At 35.8% G+C, this 24,139-nt stretch overlaps 1 protein-coding gene across 3 annotated transcripts in view; it reads right to left on the bottom strand.

Annotated features, from left to right (window-relative positions):
- Ifrd1 (Interferon-related developmental regulator 1) overlaps positions 1-24,139 on the bottom strand; it is a 161,525-nt gene that overhangs the window by 15,282 nt on the left and 122,104 nt on the right. For 2 of the 3 annotated variants that reach the window (XM_090415929.1, XM_090415932.1), the window contains 3 exons: positions 17,546-17,654; positions 12,209-12,343; positions 9,568-9,696 (listed from right to left, as the gene is read on the bottom strand). In XM_090415929.1, the coding sequence (XP_090272055.1) occupies positions 9,568-9,696; positions 12,209-12,343; positions 17,546-17,654 (373 nt within the window). The remainder of the gene's footprint in view (positions 1-9,567; positions 9,697-12,208; positions 12,344-17,545; positions 17,655-24,139) is intronic. The other variant, XM_090415931.1, reaches the window with a different exon arrangement.

The following is a 24,139-nucleotide window of genomic DNA, read 5'->3' as shown; positions in this document are numbered from 1 at the left end:
ATACAGCTGTTTCTGTTGGAGAGGGGATGTGATTCATTAGTTAGCACCATTTTATCCTGATTGTGTCTTTGAAATAATGCTAGATCTAATATCCACTTTACTAATATAATTTGCATCGCTGAACTGAAGCCTTTTGGCTCTTTATTTTAGTATAGCCTTACATTTGGCAACCTTGAACCGATATAGATATTTATTAGCCCCATATAATTGGCCTGTTTGGGTCAACCCATAGGATTCATTATTTCCTATGACCATTATCCCCTACTCTTGGGGCACTTGTCAATGGTAGAGGGGACCTCCCAATGACACCACTGGGCCTTTTCATTCTTTCTCTTTTACTTTGTGCTTTTCTTCCTATATTATTTGCTCTACTTCTCCTGAGTCTTTTTTTACTATCCTTTTTTCCAGACCATCATCACTGGGATCCAGCACACTGCCACCATGCGGTACAAAATGTGAACATCTTGAAGCAGAGATCCTTATAGCCTCACACTACTTCGGTTTTCAGCTCTGCAAGACGGGAGTCCTGGATGGTGCAGCCAGGATGAATCAGCTAGGGCTTGCCTGCAAGTGTCAAAAGTGTTGCAGTAAGTCTCCTTCCCCATGGTCTCAGGTACAGGACCCAAGGCTTGCTGTGGTGTGCATATAGCATCCATTGTGGTCCTATCATTTCACCCCAAAGAACAGTCACTGCGTGTTGGAGAGTGGGCATCCAAGTATAGTCTCCATGGTGGATGGGGAGCACTGGCACTGAATAAAATTCTTCCTGAGATGAATAATTTTTCATACTCTTGTTTGAAAAATTATTTCAAATTTTTCCTCAACAAGCCCCAACCAAGTTCAGAAACTGTAGAATTATCAACAGAAAACCAAAGTAAAAAACATCAGAAGCTGCAACAAATACGCCACCGTCCTTAATTTTACACTCAACAGACATCCTATTGTAAGAATGCCATCCTTCTTCATCTCTAGAAGAATTTGCAAGAACTCCAAAATCTATAAATGGATAACAGATAATGTTTCTGGTAAGATGGATTTGACCTTTGGTTCTTTATCAGTTTCTGAAAGAAAAAAATGTAAATTAGGTTTGTTTAGTGAGCACTTAGCTTGCCAATTGTGGGCTGCCTTACAGCGTATTTCATACTTACATGCACAGTACAGTTTTGGGATGTTTGTGTCTTGAACATGTGTTCACTGTAGTCCACTGTCTGGTGGGTTAATGGGGTGCTGCATTTACAAAAAAATGTTTGTGGCCATTTTGCATAGGAAGGTTGCAGTATCTGGGATATCAGCTTCTCAGTGAAGTAGAGTATTCCTCATGAATCATGGAGCATTGAACTGTCCCTAGCTTGGCAATCTGTATGTCAGTATAGGTCTGAATGTTGTTTTATATAGGAGTAGCTTGTTTTCTGTGCTTAGCCAACCATCAGTTCAGTAATGGGCAAAGTTGTCCTATTGCTTTGTTTGCTTTTGATCTCATGTAATGAACACGGGATGCAAAGCAGTATTTGGTGACTGCCAAGGATCAAGGTGTCAAAAGTGATGACCTTGCCTTCGGAGTGTGCCCATTTTCTCATAAAGAGGACGGCAACACTCTTGTCTGTCTTGATGTCAATGTTTCATCTCCTGAACCACTGCTCGAATTCTGAGATAATGGTCTGCAGCTTTTCAGTTACCAATCTTGGCATTAAGGATCAGGCAAGTATTGCAGTGTTGCCCCACTTATTGTTGTTGACCGTGCAGAGAGTGTCAACCATATACACAGTGAAGAGTAAAGGTGACAGCAGGAAACCCTGAGGAATTCTATGTTCAGATGATCTGATTCCCTATAGCTACACATGAAGCTGCTGCTCCTCAAGATAGGCAACACTGCTAGTCAAGTCTAATGGGAGTTTAACATCAATTAGTTAATAGAATAGCACCTAGTCTTGTTGGAGGCATCCATTACAGATCCTTCCTAAAATGTGAGCATATAGTATCACTGCTTGGATATTTGGAATACTGAAAGACATACAGAGTTTTGATTTTAGAGGAAATTTCTCTATCAAGAACTTCTTTTCTAACTGAATCTTCCAAGTCTGAATGGAAACTGCTCTCTCACACCCATATACTCAAGAGGAGGGAGACTCACAAGGTTCAGTCTGGGCAGTTGCAATCAAGGTCAATTCAATAACAGAACAACCTCCTCTGACAGTAAGTAATGTCCTCTATGTGGATGACCACCATTTTTTTTTTTTTTTGCCATTAATATGAAGGTCATAGAAAGACAGCTGCAGCAAGCCATTGACCAACTCTCAAAATGGACACTTCCAGATTTTCACAGTAGAAGACAGTCTATGTGACCTTTTGCCACAGACTTGGTCTACATTCTGATCCAGAACTCCAACTACGACAAATATTAATTTCATTTGCACCAGAAGCCAAGTGCTTTGTCTAGCTATATCCCTGGGACTCATATTTGACAACAAACTCAGTTTCGTCCCTCACATACATCAGTTACGAGATAAGTTCTACAAGGCAATGACCATCCTTTGCACCCTATCTTCCTGCTCTTGGGGTTAGACAGATGTTCTTTGCTCTGTCTGTGTTGCACACATATAAGATCAAAACTTGATTAGGGGTTCTAAGTAATGCTTCTCTCAGGGAGAGTATCTTGCGATGGCTAGACCCTATTTACCATCAAACTGGAATCGCAACTGGAGCATTTCAAATGTCATATATTCCTAATCTGCACTTCAAGGCAAACGAACCACCTTTGTTGCTTTGAAATCAATAGCTAGCTAGCTGTCTTTGTTATGTGCAACGAAAATAAAATCCTTGGCAGACGACCTCATATGGCAAACTATTTTTTGTCCTTGATGGAAGAATCTGTACAACACTTGACAGGCTGCCATAAAAACCCTTCAGTCTGCAGATAAAAGTTCTACAAGCTCTAGAGATTGTGATAGATAGCATTGCCCAGACACCATTAAACATACTGCCAACATACCAATTCATAAATACTAGCATAGCTTTTCTTTCAGCAGGCTACTGAAATGTACCACCCTTACTGTTGTCTACCAGCAGCTCTTTGAAGTTTACAGAATAAAATACTCTGATTTTGTGCCTGTCTACACAGGCAGTTCAAAATCAGAGGACCTAGTGGGATCTTTTGCCACATTTCCAGACAGCATTATATCTGCACAAATCCCACTGGAGTGTAACAACTTGACAGTTGAGCTGCATTACAGTTATATCTGATTAAAACGATTGTGTTTATTCCATTATGCACCAACACGAGCAGCAGATTGTAGGTTTTAAAAAAACTTCAATCACAAAACAGAAGTTATACCATTATACAAGTCACTGGTAAGGTCAATAATGGATGTCAACAGAACTGAAGGTATTCAGAACTGAAGAAAAAAGTCACTAAATGTGTAAAAGGATTGTATCATGATGGTTAGGAGTTATTTGTTGAATTTAGCTAACAGGTTTTGGAGTGGAGATTTAATCCAAGTTTGCAAGTTAGTTCAGGGCATATATAAGATAGACAGGAGTTTGTTGCACATGATCTCCCCACTGAAGGGAATAAAAGATTATGAGAACAAATACAAAGTTAAATTTTTAATGTCAGGACTGAAAATATGTAGAATGGCAACATTAAAATTTTAAAAAAATAATAAAAAAAATTATGCAACTCCTGCTCATAAAAGATTGTACACTTTTATTCACTTAGTACCATGGGGTGGGATATTGATTAAATGATCCTTAAGCTTCCTGTAGACCAGGGATCGGGAACCGGCGGCTCTTGACTGAACAAAGTGCGGCTCTTTTATATTGAATTAAAAGATACATAATTAATACAAACAACTAAATATTGTTTTTTGATACGGCCTGTTCGTGGCGCTAGATACTATGCATATGACGTTTGTTACGCATGAAATTTTATGACATGAACAACTGACAACTACGTTACATTTGAAATACCGCTAAATGTTAACCCTGCCTAAGGTAACTAGTGCCACGCCGAAAATTTGAACTAATTGATCATCTGTCCTGTCCTGTCAAACACCATGGTTTTTAGATACATACAGATTTTAACTGTCAAAATAAATATTCTGTTAGTTAACTTATTTATTGTGGTACTAAACTGGTGTTTAATTTAGTGTCAGGTAATGTTATGCACAAATAATTTTTATTATGTTGAATTTGTGTTTTTACTTGCAGGTAAATTTGTGATAATAACCCTCCTAATATGATTTCAAGAAAAAGAAAAATAATCAAAGAAAACAGAGGATTCAATAAAATGTGGATAGAGACATTTGCATTTATAGAAGTAAATGGAAATCCGCAATGTTTAATTTGCCATCTACGACTTCAAAATAACAAATCAAGTAATCTCAAAAGACATTTTCGAGGAAAACATTTAAACTTCAGTAGAAAATATCCTGAGGGTGATAATAGAAAAAAAGCTATTGAAGAATTACAAAAGAAAATATTATTTCAGCAAAGATATTTATCAACTTGGACGAAATCTTCGTCGAATACTACTGATGTAAGTTTTTTGTTATCCCTTGAAATAGCAAAAGCAGGAAAACCTTTTACTGATGGTAAATTTCTAAAAAATTGCATGTATAATGTCTCCGAAATTCTATTTAAGGATATGAAAATTAAGGATGAGATATGTAAAAAAATTAAAGATTTACCTCTTTCGGCTAGAACTGTCAAGGAACTGATTGTAACAATTTCTGCAGAAGTTTCAAATATGCAAATTATGGATATTAATTCTGCTGATTTTATATCAATTGCAGTTGATGAATCATATGATATTTCCGATATGGCATAATGCTGCGTGATGGTTAAATATATCACATCTTCCAGTATTCGAGAACTTCTTGATCTGCTAACACTTAAAGGACACGCTACAGGTCAAGATATTTCAGGAAACTTTCTAGCAGGGGTGCTTAAGGGTCAAAGCTGTATAACTGAGAGGAGACCTCCACATAGCCTTTAAAGGAATGCAGAGAACCGACCAGGGCTTCTGACCTAATGTCCAATCCTCACCTTCTCGTGGTGCATCCTGTTGGGTATCTACTTGGATACTGAACGGACGAGGATGGGCTGGCAATTTGGGATTTAGCCAACCAAATTGTATTCTTATTGGTTGAACCAAAATATAGAATGATGGTACAACATGACAAAATTTCATGCCGGCTGGGGCGTCGCCCGGTTAAACAAGGCCCCCGTTGTTTTCGCCAGGGAACCAGGGTGAACAGCGAAAAGTCAGCTACTGGAACAAATCTGAAAATAAACCCCAACTCAACATCACCAGAGTTAAAGATCGGTACTATCAACGTAAGAAGCCTGAATGGCAAAGAAATGGAGCTAGCTGAGGAATTAGATAAGTACCAGATCGACATAATAGGGGTGACTGAAACAAAAAAGACCAAAACTGGTGAGATCTTTCTGAGCAATAAATACAAAATGTTATATTCAGGCAATGACAATCAAGGAAAAGAAGGGGTAGCCATAGTATTCAACACAAAATACGAGGCTAATCTTCTTGAATGGCAGTCAGTCTCAAGTAGAGTAATGTGGGCAAATATGAGAATGGGGAACTGGACAATGAGACTTATTTGTGCCTATGGTCCCACAGAAGGTTCTACTAAGGTAGAAGTGGAGGAATTTTTTGACGCTTTAGAAAAAGCAACTGACACAATGAAAAAGGAAAAGTTGGACCTTGTTGGGGATCTAAATAGCAGAGTAGGAAATGATTGTGAGACATACAAAAATATTTTGGGAAAATTTGGAGAAAAGAGCAAAGCTAATAATAATGGCAAATATCTGTTGGATTTCTGCTCAGGACATGGACTGGTTATTACTAACACCATGTTCCAACATAAAAATGTGCACAAATTCACATGGAGAGAAGAGGCTAGGAATAAGAAAAGTCTCATTGACTATGTTATTGTTGATAGTGATGTTTTCTCCCTGGTGCAGGACACCAGAGTGTACAGAGGATTTGAAATTGGAAGTGATCACTATTTAGTCTTGAGCAGGATAAAATTAAATTTCATATTGGAAAGAAGAACATGTAAGAAAGTTTTAAAGCGAATAAAAGTTGAGCAGCTCTCAGATGTGAACTGTAGGCTAAAATACACAAAGATTATTGAAGAAAAAATGAAAGAGTTTGAGAACAGGAATCAAACCTTGGAGATTCAGTGGCAAACTCTGAAGAAAACATTGATTGATTCTGCCAGAGAGGCATGTGGTGAGGTTATCTGTAAGGATAAAAAAATCAGAACTCCCTGGTGGATACAGGAAGTTAAAGAGGCAGGGAAGGAAAAGAAGAAAGCATATAAAAGTTCCTGTCAAATAAGTCAGCTTGTGCTCTTAGAGAATATAGAGACAAATGCAAGAATGCTAAACACTGTGTAAAACTAGCTAAACAAAAGTCATGGGAGGACTTTGGCAAGAATATAGAAAATAAATATCAAGAAGGTGGCAAAATATTCTGGAGGTTGTTGAAGAAGCTTAAGAATGGAGGAAAGAGTGCTGTAAAAGGAATTAGAGATGATAAAGGTGACATGAAAACGGGAGAAAAAGATATCCTTGAAGTATGGAGTAATTACTTTGAAAAACTGCTAAATGAAACAAGCAGTGATAGCACAGTGGTAAAAACACTGACCAGGCATGCAGTCAGAAATACATATCCATACTAGAAGTAGAAAAAGCCATCAAAGACTTGAAATGTGGAAAGGCAGCAGGAGTAGATGATATTCGACCAGAAATGCTGAAGTATGGTGGTATAAGAGTCTTACAGTGGCTGCACTGCATAGTTCAGAAAGCCTGGACAGAGGGACGAATTCCTGATGACTGGAGTAGAGCTCTCATAGTACCCATATATAAAAAGGGAAATAAAACTGAATGTGAGAATTACAGAGGTATTTCCCTACTGAGTGTTCCTGGCAAGATCTATGTAAGTATACTTGAGAAACGGTTGAGAAGAATTGTGGAAGAAAAGCTTGGTGAAGAACAAGCTGGATTCAGGCCAAATAGAGGCTGTCAGGATCAGATCTTCACTTTACGACAAATAGTCGAGAAAGCATGGGAATATAACAAAGATCTGTATTTAAGTTTTGTCGATCTGGCAAAGGCATATGACAAGGTGCCAAGAGAGAAGCTATTCAATACGCTGCAGTTATATGGTGTCAATGGGGCATTGTATCAAGCAATACTTAGTCTTTATTTGAGTTGTGAGTCAGCAGTTAGAATTGAAGGAAGTACAGGAAGATGGTTTAATGTTAAATCTGGTGTGAGGCAAGGATGTACATTATCCCCTCTGTTATTCATTATCTATATGGATCACATTATGAAGGAAAGTGGTATTAAACATGATATCAAAATTGGAGATGTTAATGTCAGCTCTTTGCTTTATTCAGATGATGTTATACTTCTAAATAAATCTGCTACAAGTCTGCAAGATTCTCTGACTAAATTGAATAGCTGTTGTAATAGATATGGTATGAAGGTCAGCAATAAAAAGACAAAGACAATGAAAATAGGCAGAATCATTGAAAATGTCAACTGTGTTGTGAATGGAGAACCTGTGGAACAAGTAAAACATTTCAGCTATTTAGGCACGATTTTTACTGAAGATGGTAAATTAAATATAGAAATAGACAACAGAATAAGCAAAGCTGGTATGGTGGGAAGTCAATTGAATAAATTTATATGGAATAAGAGAGAAATTAGTTGGAACACTAAATTAGCTGTATACAAGACAGTGTTCAAACCAGTTTTAACTTATGGATCTGAGAGCTGGGTCAGAAGTAAAACACTTGACCAAAGGTAAGAGACTGCAGATATGAGTCCTGAGAAAGATTAGAGGTGTGAAGATGGCATCAATGGCAATATCACATTAAAAACAAGGATATAGGAAAGAACTTGACATTGTCAGCATCCAGGAATGCATTAGCATAGCTAATCTCAGGTGGTATGGTCACTTAAACAGAATGGGCGAGGAAAGATTAGCAAAACAAGTGTTCTCTGCCAGGTTGGCAGCCAAATGACCTAGAGGAAGACCACCTGAGGTGGATTGATACTGTACAAAGTGCTTTAGACGATAGAAATATAAGATCTGATAATGTTGGAGTCTTGACAAGTAACAGACTGATTTGGAGGAAAATTGTAGATAGGAAATTAATAATGATGTAATTTTTTCATGTAGTACTATCATATCCTGTACACCCCTTGAGGGTACATGGCAGGAATTTGATGATGATGATGATGAACTTTCTAGCAAGTTTACAGAATAAAAATATAAATATTAATATAGTATGCATTGCGACCAATGGCGCGCCTTCTATGATTGTGAAAAATAAGAGGTTTGTTAAATTATTCTCCACTCATATTCCACATGGAGTTATTTCATTTCATTTCATTGCATTTTGCACCAAGAAGCTTTAGTTGCAAATTCTTTGGGATTATTACCACAACTAAAAAGAGTGATAGATGTTGTGCCAATGATCAATTTCACCCGATTTCAGGCGTTGAATCACAGACTTTTTGACACATTTTTAGAGGAACTAGGTAATCAACATCAAGTTTTAGTGACATTTACATCTGCACGATGGTTATCAAGAGGAAGAGCATTGAAACGTTTTTTTCAGTGCTTAAAAGAAGGAACAGTTTTCTTAACCACTAAAAATTATAGCATAAATCATGTGGAACTTCTCTGTAATCCAGAATGGATAAAAATTTTTTGTATTTTGTATTTTGATATGACAGAACATGAATAAGCTAAATTTGAAGTTGCAAAGGGAAGGGAAACACGGCTTTACAATTATTAGAGGAGGTCCTTACCTCTGAACAGAAACTGAGTGTTTTTTGAAGATGTTACTGAAGAAAAATTTATATATTTTGAAAATCTATAAAATTATAGATTGAATTTAAATCAAGAAAAACTTGATTGCAAAATATTCGCCTGAAATGATTACTGTAATTTTAGATTTATTTACAAGCAAATTTCAGGATTAAAAAAAAAAAAAAAAAAAAAAAAACACCAGGAGATGATGAAATTTATAATGTGATACATCTGTTAAAAAAAAAAGTGAGAAATCTCACTTTTTTTTTCTCAAGTTACTTGCGAAAGTAAAAAACTCAAGAAAATATTTTTACAAAGATTTTCAAGAATAACAAGAGAATGGGTTAGCAGGTTTTGTAGAGAATTAAGTGAATGTTTAAAAGATAATTCTGTAACATTTTAAAGATATTTTAATAGGAATCATTAAAACTGGATTTAAGAATATAACAGATACATACAAAATGCAAGGAAATCTGTTTTTGTTTTTTTTCCCTAAAGGAAACAGGTTGGAGTTAATTCACAAAAGCATATAAGGAAGCTTGCTAGTAATTTTCCTGTAATCCTAAGTAACGGGGGCCAAGCAACTTTGCATCTTCCTTTGGAAATAAGGTACTTCTAGAAACTTTTTTGAAATGTGATCAAGAAACAGAAAATAGCTGATGGAAAAAATGCTGCAATAAATTTAGTTTCAAACTGAATGAAAATGTAAATTGCTTGCTTACTGTGAGATGGAGATTCATTCCAGATCCCAAAAGGTGACAAAATGCATCATACTGGTGCTTTCGACACCAGCTATTTATATACAGAACTTCTTTTCCAAATTTCACGCGGATGTCAGGTGCCTCTTTTTCCTATAATGCAGAAAAATTAAAGTTTGGTAGATCAATGAATATATTAAATTAAGTTTTAGAGTGTCGTACACTAAATAAATCACAATGACATGAATAGAACAAACTTTCAGAAATGCACAGACCCAAATTGAATATATTATAATGTTATCTAATTTTTAAATGAAATCTAAATACTTTTGCATAATCTAAAAAAGCACTATCCAAGAGGAAGGCAAACCTCTTTAGTACATGAGGTGGTTAATAAATGATTCTCATTTTGCAAATACATTGCTAGCTAGCTTAGTTGGTCAAGTGGCTAAATTATCTGCTCTTCAACCAGAAGGTTGAGAGTTCAAACTCTACTATGGGCATGGATTTTTATTGATTGTCTGTGATGAGATCTGTCAAGTGGCAGATCTCATCACCCACTACTGCCCACTTACCAGAGGCCTGAAGTAGCTTGAAAAATGTTCCATGTTTAGTCTCTAGAGCATGTTTCCAAATTAGATTAAAAATAAATAAATAAAGATAAATAATACAAAAAATTAATAAAAATTCTCCCACTTAGTATTCCTATAGTATATTACTACCTTAAAAGTATCTATGGTATATTAACCATAGTTAATATACCATAGATACTAACCTATGGTACTAATATACCATATTAGTACCATATGAAAGGCTGCTAACCTATGGTACTAATATACCATAGGTTAGCAGCCTTTCATGAGGGGGTCAAAAAAAAAAAAGATTTTAATAATTTTATTCAACTTTATAAACAAGAATGATATTTTGTGAAGAATATGAGCATGAAAAGTAAAAATGGTTGTATTTTCATATTTAATGACATCCAGACCTTAAGCTATGTAGATCAGAGTAATAATTCTTAATTAAGAAACATGAATCATAATAAAAGTAATAATAATGCTATTTATTAAAGAGTCTGGAAATAATTTATCTTAGAGATTAAATAACAAGTAGTTAGGAGAATAAAGACAGATAACTCATTTTTAGGACTTGTTCATGCCACAATAGAGATGATTATGAACCAATGGATAGAACTCAAAGTAACATATATAATTTTACTATGCATTGCTGTATCTATCATTATTTTCAGTATTTCAGGATCCATCTAACTCCTACAAGGGAATTTTATTTTTCCATGGTTTTATGCATTGTCAATTTTTTCTTTATTTTGTTTGTTCAATGTAAATACAGCTATGAGATTAGATGGGATATCAGCTGGGGTTTTGCAAGAATGTTTTGCAAGGGAACTGGCAATGCCTGTGACTAGGCTCTTTAAGTCTCAGCCCTGGTAGAGTTTCAAGGGAGTGGAAAGAGGGCAAAATAATTCCCTTGCATAAGAGAGGTTCTAAGACTGCAGTAGCAAATTATAGACCAATCAGTATCTCAGGTGTGGTGGTTAGAGTACTAGAAAAATTGGTAAAAAAGAGAATTATGCAAATTATAACAAATGGGGGGGGATACGCTACTGGTTAAGTGGATAAGAGTGTGGCTGCTGGACAGACATCAAAAAGTGGTATAAAGAAGCAGAATCGAGGATTCAGAGGCAAAAACAGGAGAGTGTGGTGTGCTGCAAGGTTCAGTGCTGGGACCATTGCTGTTTAATTTGTACATAAATAATATAGGTAAAAACCTGAAAGGAAATATTCAGTTGTTTGCTGATGATGCAAAATTAGACAGAGTAATAGTTAACAAGGTGAGGTGGAGAGGTTGTAGGATGATTTTCAATAGGCTATCGGTATGGGCAAAAGTTAATGGGTGTCAGTTTAATGTGGAGAAATGTAGAGTTATGCATTTTGGGATAAACAGATTATAAGCCATGAATCACATTGATGGCACTGTACTCCAGGAAATAGATAAAGCTATAGATTTATGGGCAGTGGTAGACATATTGCTAAGGTAGCCTATAAGATTACTTGGCTATTGAAGAACACATTAACAAATAGAGATAAGGAAGTTTTTATTCCTCTTTATAAGATATACCCACATCTGGATTACTGAGCTCAAGTCTGGTCCCCTGGGTTTCTTGGGGATTAGGAAGCAGTGGAGAGGATTCAGAGGTGAGTGACCAAGATGGTAAGTGGCTTGCAGAATGTTCCCTACGAGGATAGACGAGTGTCTGGACTGCAGAAGTTGGTTGATAGGAGAAAAGAGGGGATATGATAGAAACACTGAAGTTGCTTAAAGGATTTTATAGGATAGATGCAGGGGAAATGTTTCAGCACTTAGCTAGAGAGACCAGAATAAGGGGTCATCCCTGGAAGTTGTATAAAGGTGTGGTTAGTAGGGGTGAGGACTAGATTTTTTGGTGAATAAGTGGAATGGTTTGCCAGATTCAATTGTGAGTGCTTTGTCCGTTAATGGATTCAAGGAGAGGTATGATAATATTTATAGTGAGAACCATTTCCTTATATTGGATTAATGACCAGAAAGAGATTATGAGCACATTAAACCAAGAAAATGTGGTTCAAGCATTTAGAGTTAGTATAATAATAATAAAGAGCATTACCTCAATTGCTCTTAGTATATCACGAAAGCTGGACCTCTGTTGCCTCCTATCCTTTTTTGCACGAAATTTATGACTATCTGTAGCTAGCTGTCGTAGTTTATGACAAAGATCATCAATATTATCACCATCAAACTGCTGAAACAAATGCATATTGTATCATGTGAAAAATTTCTAGACAAGAATATAATTTACAATTTACTAAAATTATTTAATATCAATAAAGTCTACAAAAAAGAAAATTCAACAGAAAGGTACAACACAAAACAAAAATATACATCATATAAAATATAAAAATAAAATTAGAAACTGACCTGATACAGGAATTGAGGGTAAAACGTGTGTGCATAGAAAAACAAAGCAATGAGCAAGAGTGAACAAAATATGAATAAGAGCATAAAAAAATGCCTGAAGGTAACATGGATGATGAGATAACAGTGAGGAGAGAAACAGCATGCTTATGTGGAGTGCTTCACAGGATAAAATGTGAGCTTCGGTGTCCGGAGAAATAACTGGTGTGTGTGTGGCACAGCAGGAGGGATTATGAAAGAGTATAAAGGCGAGAAATATGCAATAAGAGAAGACATAAAAGAATTGCTGATAGAAGTGAAAAACAAAACAAGAGAGAGAAAGTAATGGCTATGAGTCTGCTGTCTTGGTATGATAAGACTGAATTGAGAAGGGACCTAATTGCTAATGAGTGAATGAGAAAATTGTACAGGAGGAAGGGTGTATAGATGTATGGAATGAATTTGGTAGAGGAAAGGACTTGTATGATGGATTGCATTTAAATGGTTTTGAAGAGAGTGTTATTCACTGAGAGGTTGGATGTGTAACATCAGGGAAGCTAGAGTTACTTATGTGTGTGTGGGGGGGGGGGGGGGGGGTTGCAGTCAAGAGTAGATTCAGTAACACCTGGAGCAAATGAGTGTGTACAGAAATGATTATGCAATGCTGAATACAGTTTCAAATCTAAATGGGTTGGTAATGACATTATGCAAACATAATTGTGGGTCCAAAGCAGGGATGCATTTATGCTTTTTGAGGCCCTAGGCGCAACATCATAATGAGGCCCTAAAAGAACAAGTCTATTTCAGTTAATCAAATTCTGATTTTTTATTTTCTGATCTATCCCAGCAAATGGAGTGGTTTTGTTGATCATCATTAGGATTATTTGAAAAAAGAACATGACTGGATAATGCAGTTGCATGAGATCTTTTGTAAGAGATGTCTCTCTTATAAAAGCCTACCTACGATCATATACATACATACATATATATATACATACATATATATATGTGTGTGTGTGTGTGTGTGTGTGTGTGTGTGTGTGTGTGTGTGTGTGTGTGTGTGTGTGTGTGTGTGTGTGTAATTTTTTTTTTACCTTGGATATAATATATGTTAAATATGTTAAAGATACCAAGCTATTTTAAACCTGGTTTTACTCCATTTCCCAAGTAAGCAAACAGACAAATAAGTCAAGTTTGCACCTGCACATTGTGTGAGTCTAACTGACCCTCAAGATAGTGCAAGTCTAGGCAACTCGTGGTAAAAATGGAATAAGCTCTGATCACTATTCTTAATATTTACCCTTAATGCAAAGCTAATCTCCTTGTGGAGATGTATGATGCTATGCATTAAAGGCAAGGGACCACTACCCAGACTGGTTTGGACCTTTATTTAATAAGGTCAAAAGCTACTTTGACCTTATTAAATAAAAATCTCAGGATGAGAGATAGATGTAGAAAGTTTTTTTACCTTGGGTATAATATATGTTAAATATGTTAAAGATACCAAGCTATTTTAAACCTGGTTTTACTCCACTTCCCAAGTAAGCAAACAGACAAATAAGTCAAGTTTGCACCTGTGTGTAGTGTGAGTCTAACTGACCCTCAAGGTAGTGCAAGTCTAGGCAACTAGTGGTAAAAATGGAATAAGCTCTGATCACTATTCTTAATATTTACCCTTAATGCAAAGCCCATCTCGTAGTATATCTAGGTCTAGCTACTCACTGATGAGACCTCGATAAAGGTTGAAACCGATCTGGGTAGTGACCTTCTCTTATAATGTAAAATATATATATATATATATATATATATATGTTTTTTTTTGTGGTCTCTAAAAATAATAACTATCCAGGTTTGCTGGACGTGTATATATGTCCAGCAAAGAAATGGTACACTTACATACATCAATTTCATGGAATACAGCAGTATTCCTGTTACAGTAGTTCCTGTTAGCTTTATATTCTAAGGAAAGAACAATATATTTCAAATGGAAGCAGGAGGCCTCACAAATTTTCAGCAGCCTCTAGTTTTTATATTATGAATGTAATATTTATAAATAAGTATTTTATTTTGCAACTATTATTATTATTACAGGCAACTCCAAGGAGTCCTTAGACTCATCGAGGGAGGCCCTAAACAACTACTCAACATCCACATAGTATCTGTCATACTTTGCCTTGAACTCATTGATAGTCATGGCACCCACAACAGACTCTGGCAACTTATTCCACTCATTCACCACTCTCTCCAAGTAAAAAACCTAGTTCTAACACCCTCGTAAACCACACTCTTGCCCAGTTTCCATGGATGGCCACTAGTCCTCCCAACTATAACTATGCTATTTTTTTTTTTTTTTTTATTGTTCTCTGTGAGGAGTAAGGTTTTGAAATGTGGCCCCATAGAGAGTGAGGCCCCCAGCTTGCGCATCATGTGCCTAATGGTAAATGTGGCCCTGGTCCAAAGGGTTGAAATGTGCATGTACAAGAATATCAGAAGTATTTATAAATGCGAAATTACCACTATCAGTGAGACATGCGAAAAGGAATTTTTCGCATGTCTCACTGATAGTGGTAATTTTTGGCTGTCAGGCTGACTAATGCCAGAAACTTCTTTCCTTTATTTCTACAATTCTAGCATTTGTTGGACACATTAAAGAGAGAATGCAATGGGTTTTGTGTTTTCAGGGAGGATAGAGAGGATAAGACAATAAGAATAAGAATAATATTGATGACAGCTGAAGAACTTCAACCAACAATAGAAGTTAAGGAGTATTTTAGGTCTGAAGGAGATAGTTTATTTGAGGCTGTATGGTGTGAGACATGACAATGGGACAAAATATTTTATTGGTTGCTGCTATAGACCAGGGGATCCACAGAAAGATGTGAATGCAAAGCATTAGTAGATTAGCAAAATGAGTGCAGGCCAAGAAATTATTATGGAAGATTTCAACTATGAGGACATAGATTTGGGGAAGGAAAGAGTGCATGCAAGATGGAAATGGAATTTATACAGTTACTAAGGATAATTACCTGAAACAGAATATAACAGAGGGGACCAAAGATCTGGATCTGGTAATGGCATCAGATGTATCCATAACCACTGTAGATACTACAACTGTGGAAACTGACCATGCAGATTTATTCCAGGAGGTTGCTAAGTATGTGGAATTCTTTGTCAAGAAAGGGTTTATGAGAATCTACAAAGCTGGTGATTGCGACAAACTTAGGTGGTAGTTTGGAGCAGTGCCATGGCTTAAATTGTATAAGGAAATATGTCTCTCTGGTTTGCCTGTTTTACAGGATGAAAAACACCAAAGTTTCTAGAAGGTACAAATCCTCCTAGAATGAGACTGGCCAAAACACTATCATCATCAAATTCCTGACAAGCACCCTAAAAAAAGGGGGGTTACAAGATATTATGATAGTAATACATGAAGAACTTATATCATTACTAACCTCCAATCAACAATTTTCCTCCAAATCAATCTGTTATCTGGCAAGACTCTGACATTATCAGATCTTATGTTTCTGTCTTCTAAGGCAATTTTTACTGTATCAATCCACCTATATCTTGGTCTTCCTCTGGATCTTTTTCCTGCCAACCTGGCAGAGAATACTTGTTTTGCTAATCTTTCCTCTCCCATTCTGTTTTAAGTGACCATACCACCTGAGATTAGCTTTGCTAACACATTCCTGGTTGCTAACAATATCAATTTAGTTCTTTCCTAATATCTTCATTTTTAATATGATATTGCCATCATTGATGCCATCTATTCACACCTATAATCTTTCTCAGGACTCTCATATCTGCGGTCTCTAGTCTTTGGTCAACTGTTTTACTTCTGACCCAGCTCTCAGATCCATAAGTTAAAACTGGTTTGAACACTGTCTTGTATACAGCTAATTTAGTGTTCCAACTAATTTCGCTCTTATTCCATATGAATTTATTCAATTGACTTCCTACCATACCAGCTTTGTTTTCTGTTGTCTATTTCCATATTTAATGTGCCATCTTCACTAAAAATTGTGCCTAAGTAGCTGAAATGTTTTACTTGTTCCACAGGTTCACCATTCAAAACACAGTTGACATTTTCAACGATTCTACCTATTTTCATTGTCTTTTTATTGCTGACCTTCATACCATATCTATTACAACAGTTATTCAATCTACTCAGGGAATCTTGCAAACTTGTAGCAGATTTATTTAGAAGTATAATATCGTCCGTATAAAGAAAAGAGCTGACATTAACATCTCCCTTCTGATATCAGATTTAATACCACTTTCCTTCATAATGTGATCCATATAGATAATGAATAATGAAGATGGGGAATAATGTACCTCCTTGCCTGACACCAGATTTAATATAAAACCATCTTCCTGTACTTCCTTCAATTCTAACTGCTGACTTACAATTCAAATAAAGACCAAGTATTGCTTGATATAATGCTCCATCAACACCATATAACTGTTTTGAATAGCTTTTCTCGCACCTTGTCATATAGATCTTTGTTATATTTCCACGATTTCTATTTGTCATGAAGTCAAAATCTGATCCTGACAGCCTCTATTTGGCCTGGATCCAGCTTGTTCTTCCACACACAGATGATGGCTGAAACACATTAAACTGAAAAGTTTGATAAAGGTTATTTATTCTTTGAATCTTAAAAAATGGGATTTAAATAAAGGTTTTTCTAACATCAAAATTGACTCAGCTACACAGCTCTAAAATGGAGAATACTAAGCAGCATGGCACAGTCAAGAAATGATTACATTCTTCCAAATCAATATATTACACAGAGAGAGAATGAGGCGAGTAGCTTTTGCTGTCTGTTATGCCTATGTTGATGAATAACAGAAAGGGAATTTTGATTTTTAATATTTTATTGATAACACTGGATCATTTTTTGTTATAATGCATATTTATATTTAGATAAATAAATATATATATATATATTATATATATATAATATATATATATATATATATATATATATATATATATATATACACACACACAATTGGTGTTTTGAAAAAACTACACTGTGCCACTTACTTCATTATATTCTCTTGCAAGTTCATAAATAACAGCAATTGTCTCTCCAGCAGCTATACGCAATTCCAAATCTGGACTTTCTAAAAGTCCCAGTAGCCTTCTGAGATGGCTGTAAATAGATAAGTACAAGGATCTAGCCAAAAAAGTTACAGGGAAAAAAATAAATAAATAAAAATACACACACAGTAAAACCTCATTTTACAAACTTAATTCATTCCAGAAGGCTGTTCATACAACGAAAAGTGTACGAACAGCCTTCAATTTTTATGATAGCAATTTTTACGATAGTAATTAATGTAAAATAAATTAATCTGTTCCACATGAAAAATTTACCTATTATTAATTAAAATAAAAATATAACATGAACCTTACCTTTACTGAAGATATATGTGGAGGAGGAGGAGAGAGGACATTATTATTTTTAAGGTGAGTCACCCTCCATAAAAATGTCAGGTAATTGCCCTGGTGTCACTGCTCTTTTCTGTCTTTTGGCAGGTGAACTAGATGGTGATTCTTTAGCTTGGATTACAAATTTATCTAGAGTTGCCTAGTTTGTCTTGTTCTTAAAATTTTTCTAAAATGCGCAATGATATTATCATTAAACATGTTAACACTGCTATTAACTATAGATACATCAGGGTTCCACTTTTCTACAGTGGTTTGGAGTTTTTCTCAATGGAAGCACAGTTCTTTAATTTCAGCAGTAGAAATGGTTCCATTACTGCCCCACCCCCTCCTCCTCTGAAAAAAAGTCCCTTAACATCTTCCTCATGCTGCTCCTTTTGTAGTTCTTTCAGCTAATCAGTGGTAAGCTCCCTTTGATGATCTTCCATTAATTCTTCTACATTAGCATTGTCCACTTCTAATCCCATGGATCTGCCCAACACACAGTTTCATCAACTACAGATTCTGTTGGTTCTGCAGGAAAACCTTCAAAATCTGTGCATGTCACACACTCAGGCCACAATTTTTTCAGGCTGAGTTCATAGTTTTCAAAGAACTATGAACTCAGACCCCCCCCCCAATGCTTTTTTATAAGGCTCAAACAATGTAAGATGTTAAAGTGCTTTTTTCCAAAAGTCCGAGGGTCAGCTGCATGTCAGATGTCACTTCGAAGCACCTTTGAAACAAATCCTTTGTATAAAGTTCTTTGAAACTGGAAATGGCTTGCTTAACCATGGATTGGATAAGAGGAGTTAGGAGGTAGAAATTTGACTTTTATAAAGTTGTGCTTGCACAAATCATCCTCCAAGCCTGGGGGATGAGCAGGGCATTGTCCGGCACAAGAAGTGCTTTCAAAGGTAGATTGTTCTTTTCAAGGTAGTTTTTTTACAATGTGGACAAACACTTTGTAGATCCACTCTATAAAAACTACCTTGTTACCCAAGACTTACTGTTAGAACTCCACATTACATCTAATTTATTTTTTATTACATTGTTTGATTTAAACACTAAGATTTTCTGAGTGAAATGCTAACAAAGATTTAATTTTAGTCACAACTAGCAATACCACACAATAAGAGAGTTAACTCTAATCTTTAAAGATATCTGTGACATGACTATAAACAATAAATTACACAATAACCAGAGTAATTTACTTTAATGAAAATACAGATATTTTGTACTAAAAAGAACAGTACATCATTAATGTGTAGAAACAAACAAATCAAAGAAATGGGAATACAAGGCACATACAGCAGTCAGTGGTTTACCAATTAAAAACTGATGCCACATGCCAGAAATTAATATTAATAAATTACTATTATTACGGGCAACTCCAGGGAGTCATTAGACTCATCGAGGGAGGCCCCAAATCACATTCATCACAACTATTCGACATTCATACAGTATCTATCATACCTCGCCTTAAACTCATTCACTGTCACAGCATCCACCACAGACTCAAGGAGCGCTTTCCACTCATTCACTACTCTAAAAGTAAAGAACCCAGCTCTAACACCTTTACTAACCACACTTTTGCCCAGTTTCCATGGATGTCCCCTAATCCTCCCACAACCAGCCCTGTTCTCAAAAATATCTTCTGAATTAATTTTATAGAAACCCTTCAGTAATTTGAATGTCTCAATCATATCTCCCCTCCTCTGCCTATCAACCAATTTTTGCAACCCACAAATCCTCAACCTGTTCTCATACGGTTCATTCCACAGGCCTGCTATCATCTTGGTCACTCGCCTCTGGATCCTCTCCACCTCCTCCCCATCAAGAAGAAACCTAGGTGACCAAATCTGAGCACAGTAGTCGAGATGGGGTCTTATCAAGGCTCGATACAGAGGAACAATAACCTGCTTGTCAACGTATTCTTCAGCAACCAAGTGATTTGATGAGCTGATTTGGCCACTTTTGCAATGTGTCCCCTAAATTTCAATTCCTTATCCACCAACACTCCTAAATCTCGTGCCTCATCAATTTCCTGGAGCACGGTTCCACCAATGCAGTAAACTGCCGCCAATCTTTTCACCCCAAAATGCATAGCCTTACATTTTGCCACATTAAATTGACATCCATTCTCCTTAGCCCAGACCTCCAAGTAGTTTTTAATAATATTATTAATAAATAATATTATTAAAAACTACTTTTGATGGTTACATAAAATAAGAATCTCCTAAACTTTAGGGAGGGAGACAGAGAGAGAATTGTTCGGATTCAGATTTGGCTGATATAACTTTCTTTGAAAACAAATGAGAGGGTTGGGGATGAATGGATGAGAACAAGGTACCCTGATTCTATAATAAATTAAAAATCTTTGCAATATCAGGAGGGTAATCATCATATAGTAAATTAACAGTGTCAGATAATGATGTTAGTAAAGCTTTGTTAGCCAGCTTTGCCATTGTTTCGTCTTTACCACCATTCCATTATCTGACACTGTTAATTTACTATATGATGATTACCCTCTTGATATTGCAAAGATTTTTGAATTTGTTATAGAATCAGGATATTTAGCTGGAAAAGCAAGATCCATAGACAAGTTGAAGGCACTGCCATGGGTAGCCCTCTGTCTCCACCTTTGGCAAACTATTTTTCGAACCATCTGGGAGATATCTTGTTCTCATCCATTCATCTCCAACCCTCTCATTGGTTTTGTTACATTGATGATGTCTTTGCTGTTTGGCTTTATTCTGAAGATGAACTTACCACTTGCTTACGACAGATCAACAGCCTTCATCCACACATCAATTTACCATGGAAAAAGAAAAGGCTGGTAGTTTACCATTCTTGGACATCCTTCTTACATGCACAGCCTCCGGTAATTTATCAACCAGCGTTTATCAAAAACCTACCTTTACTGGTAGATACATTCATCAAAAGTCTGCTCATCACACCTCTCAAAAAACTGGTGTTGCACATAATGTGTGCTCCTTTCCCTCAAGCTTACAACAAGAACTTCTCGCTATCAAAACGTTAATGGAATTTAATGGTTACAACCCTAATGAAATCCAGCAGATAATTGATTCCTATGTTCCAACACCACAGGGTTCCAATCCCTTATATTTATGGTATCTCTGAACCAATTGGTAGAATTTTGAAGCAGAATCATCTCATTCCCACATATTCTCCTATCAACAAAATTTCTCATTTCTTGCCATCTACAAAAGACAATCTGTCACCTCTATCATTAGCTGACATTTACCAGATTCCTTGTGAATGTAATCTAACATACTTTGGGCAGAGGCCATTCTGTGGAAAAAACAATTAATGAACATCAATATTATATCGAATACATGAAACCTCAAAAGGTCTTGTCTGGCACAACATAATATTGACACTAAACATAGTATCCAGTGGGATGAAGCTTGTCTACTCCATAGAAGCAGGTTTTAAATATGGATGCCTTTTCAAAGAAAGTTGTGAAGCCCTTTGACATCGACCAAATCTGAATCAGAACAACTGTCTCTCCCTGCCAAAAGTTTGGGAGATTCTTATTTTATGTAACCATCAAAAATAGTTTTTAATAATATTATTTATTAACATTAATTTCTAGCATGTGGCAACAGTTTTTAATTGGTAAACCACCAACTGCTGTAGGTACCTTGTATTCCTTTTTCTTTGATTTGCTTGTTTCTATGCACTGATGTACTGTTATTTTTCAGTAGGAATTATCTGTACTTTCATTTCATTAAAGTTAATTACTGTGGTTATCATGTAATTTATTGTTGAAGAGAGTTAACCATTCCTTCATCGGTTTGTGTCCTGGCAGTGCTATCTCTTCTTGTGTGATAAGTTCACTGAGGCATCTTTTTCCAGAAAAGCCCTGTCTCGTTACAGACACTTGCTGAGGAATAAATCCCTGCATCCTTAAATAAGTTTTAAATTCATCTACAAATTGATTAGCAACCTCTCCATGCCTTATTACACTATGGATCACGGTTCTCTTTTTTGAAACGCTCAAATCATCCCCTACTAGCTTTAAAATCATCACTGTTGACACTAGATCCCAGGATTCAATGCTTAAGGTCACTATGTAGTTGCTTAGCTTTTTTGCAAATTATTGCATCCAAAATACTGTCACCTGACATTTGTTTATCGTTAATCCACATGAACAAAAGTTTCTCTGTTTCCTCAACAGCCTGACATCTTTTATGATATAGAGTTTTCACTCCTTTCACCACATCAGCCCTTTTAATCACATCTATTTTTAACACTATCGATGTAAATATACATCGATCATGCGTGAACCCAGAATCCCATCAATGTATATTTACATCAGTAAATTAAAAATTCCAAAAATAATAATATATGCTTGAAATTCATTATCACACTGTACTGTAGTTAAATTTGAACCTTCAGCTTCTAATATTATTCATGAGGATAAATTCCCTTTTTTATCAATAAAAAATGGAATTTATATTAGTATATCGTAACTCCTGCCCATCGGCCGTGTCCTGTACGATCGTGCGTGTTTATGTTTATATTACATTGTGGCATCATAACTCTGACTAATGCAATCTAAACAATATAAGGCATTCACAACTCTCTTCTTATGACCTGAGAGATCAGTGTGAATTTCTCTGTCACCATGGACAGACCATGACCCAGTGGTACCCAAAGCAGGGGTGTAAAATGCTTCTTGAGTGAAAGCGAATTAGAACAAATGCTTGAGGAAATGTTCAATACCGAAGGATCTGAATTAGATGATTGGGCAGACAGTGATCCAGAATCTGCTTCCTCTTGTTCTGGATCACTGTCTGCCCAATCATCTAATTCAGATCCTTCATTATTGAGTATTTCCTCAAGCATTTGTTCTAATTCTAATTCGCTTTCACTCAAGAAGCATTTTACACCTCTGCTTTGGGTACCACTTTCATTTGCATTTGGGTACAGTAGTACCCAAATGCAAATGAAAGTGGTCATGGTATCCCCACAAATGTAAGCTCCGAGTCAAGCAACAGTGGTGGAGAACTTCGAACAAGGGGTGACCAAATTTGAGGCCGTCCAGCGAGTCGTGTTTGTTATCGCATGCGAGGTTGTGGCATTTCAAAAACTGAATGGCCTAATTCAATAATTTACTACTCGACTTTTGTGGTCAGTAGTGGATAAGTATAGTGATGTACATCCCTATGTAAAATGATATTTTCATCATAATAATAACACACATAAATTTTATTTATAATTTTCATTATTTATGTAACGTCTAAGCAATATTTTGACTAAATTTGTTGAATTTTGAACACTAAAGAAATAAGTATAAGTAGAAAGTAATAAAAAGTTAACTTTTTATTTTTTTTAGAAAACCTTGATTTCTTGCAACCCATTTCTGGAGTCCATACCACATGTATAACTAAAATTTTTGTTCCAATTAATTGCCAAAGATGATAACTAAAAGACAAAAAATAATTATTTGGATATTCCATAGAAATACTACACAGTATTTTTTTAATAAAGCTAAAAATGGTCAGGACACAGGATTCTTTAAGTCCCAGTAGGTCTAAGACTCAAAGTGTTAATAATACTACAGATTGTTGATTTTGCCAAGTTATAATCTTCAGAAAGTTCAGAAATGAGTTCCATTTTCCCATTTAGCTATAAGTTCTTTCTTGAGTTCAATAGTTGGTTTGAGTGCCCTCGTTTTTCTGTTTATTTTCATTTGCACTCTTTTTAGGAGCCATATTAACTAATTATTAAATAAACACCACAACACAACTGGAAAAAAAAAAAAAACTTTGAATTAGAGAGTAAATTTATCAAAATTACAATACATGCTAAATAGTGGATTCACAGCACTCGAACAAAACCAAACACACTGACGTGAGTGTCGGTGTGTTCGTAAAATCGAGCTGACTGCATACCGTAAGAATAACTGGGGAATCTGTGGCAAAGTTTCCTGAAGAATTGCAAAGGATAATTCAGAAGGGTGATTATGATGATCTGTAAATATTCAATGTTGACGAAACTGGTCTCTTTTGGAAGCACATGCCAACAAAAACTTTCCTAGCTAAAACTGAAGCATCTCAACCAGGATACAAAAGTATCTAAAGATCGTCTTACACTTTTATTAGGGGGTAATGCAGAAGGCGACTTTAAACTCAAGCCTATGTTAGTTCATTGTGTGCAAAATCCAAGATTTAACATTAT

Source organism: Typopeltis vanoorti, chromosome 3 (assembly GCF_054136105.1).
Source record: "Typopeltis vanoorti isolate ZY-2024b chromosome 3, IOZ_Tvanoo_1.0, whole genome shotgun sequence".
Lineage (NCBI taxonomy): Eukaryota > Metazoa > Arthropoda > Arachnida > Uropygi > Thelyphonidae > Typopeltis > Typopeltis vanoorti.
The sequence above is the reverse complement of the archived record's forward strand: the minus strand, read 5'-3'. Positions and strand labels throughout refer to the sequence as shown.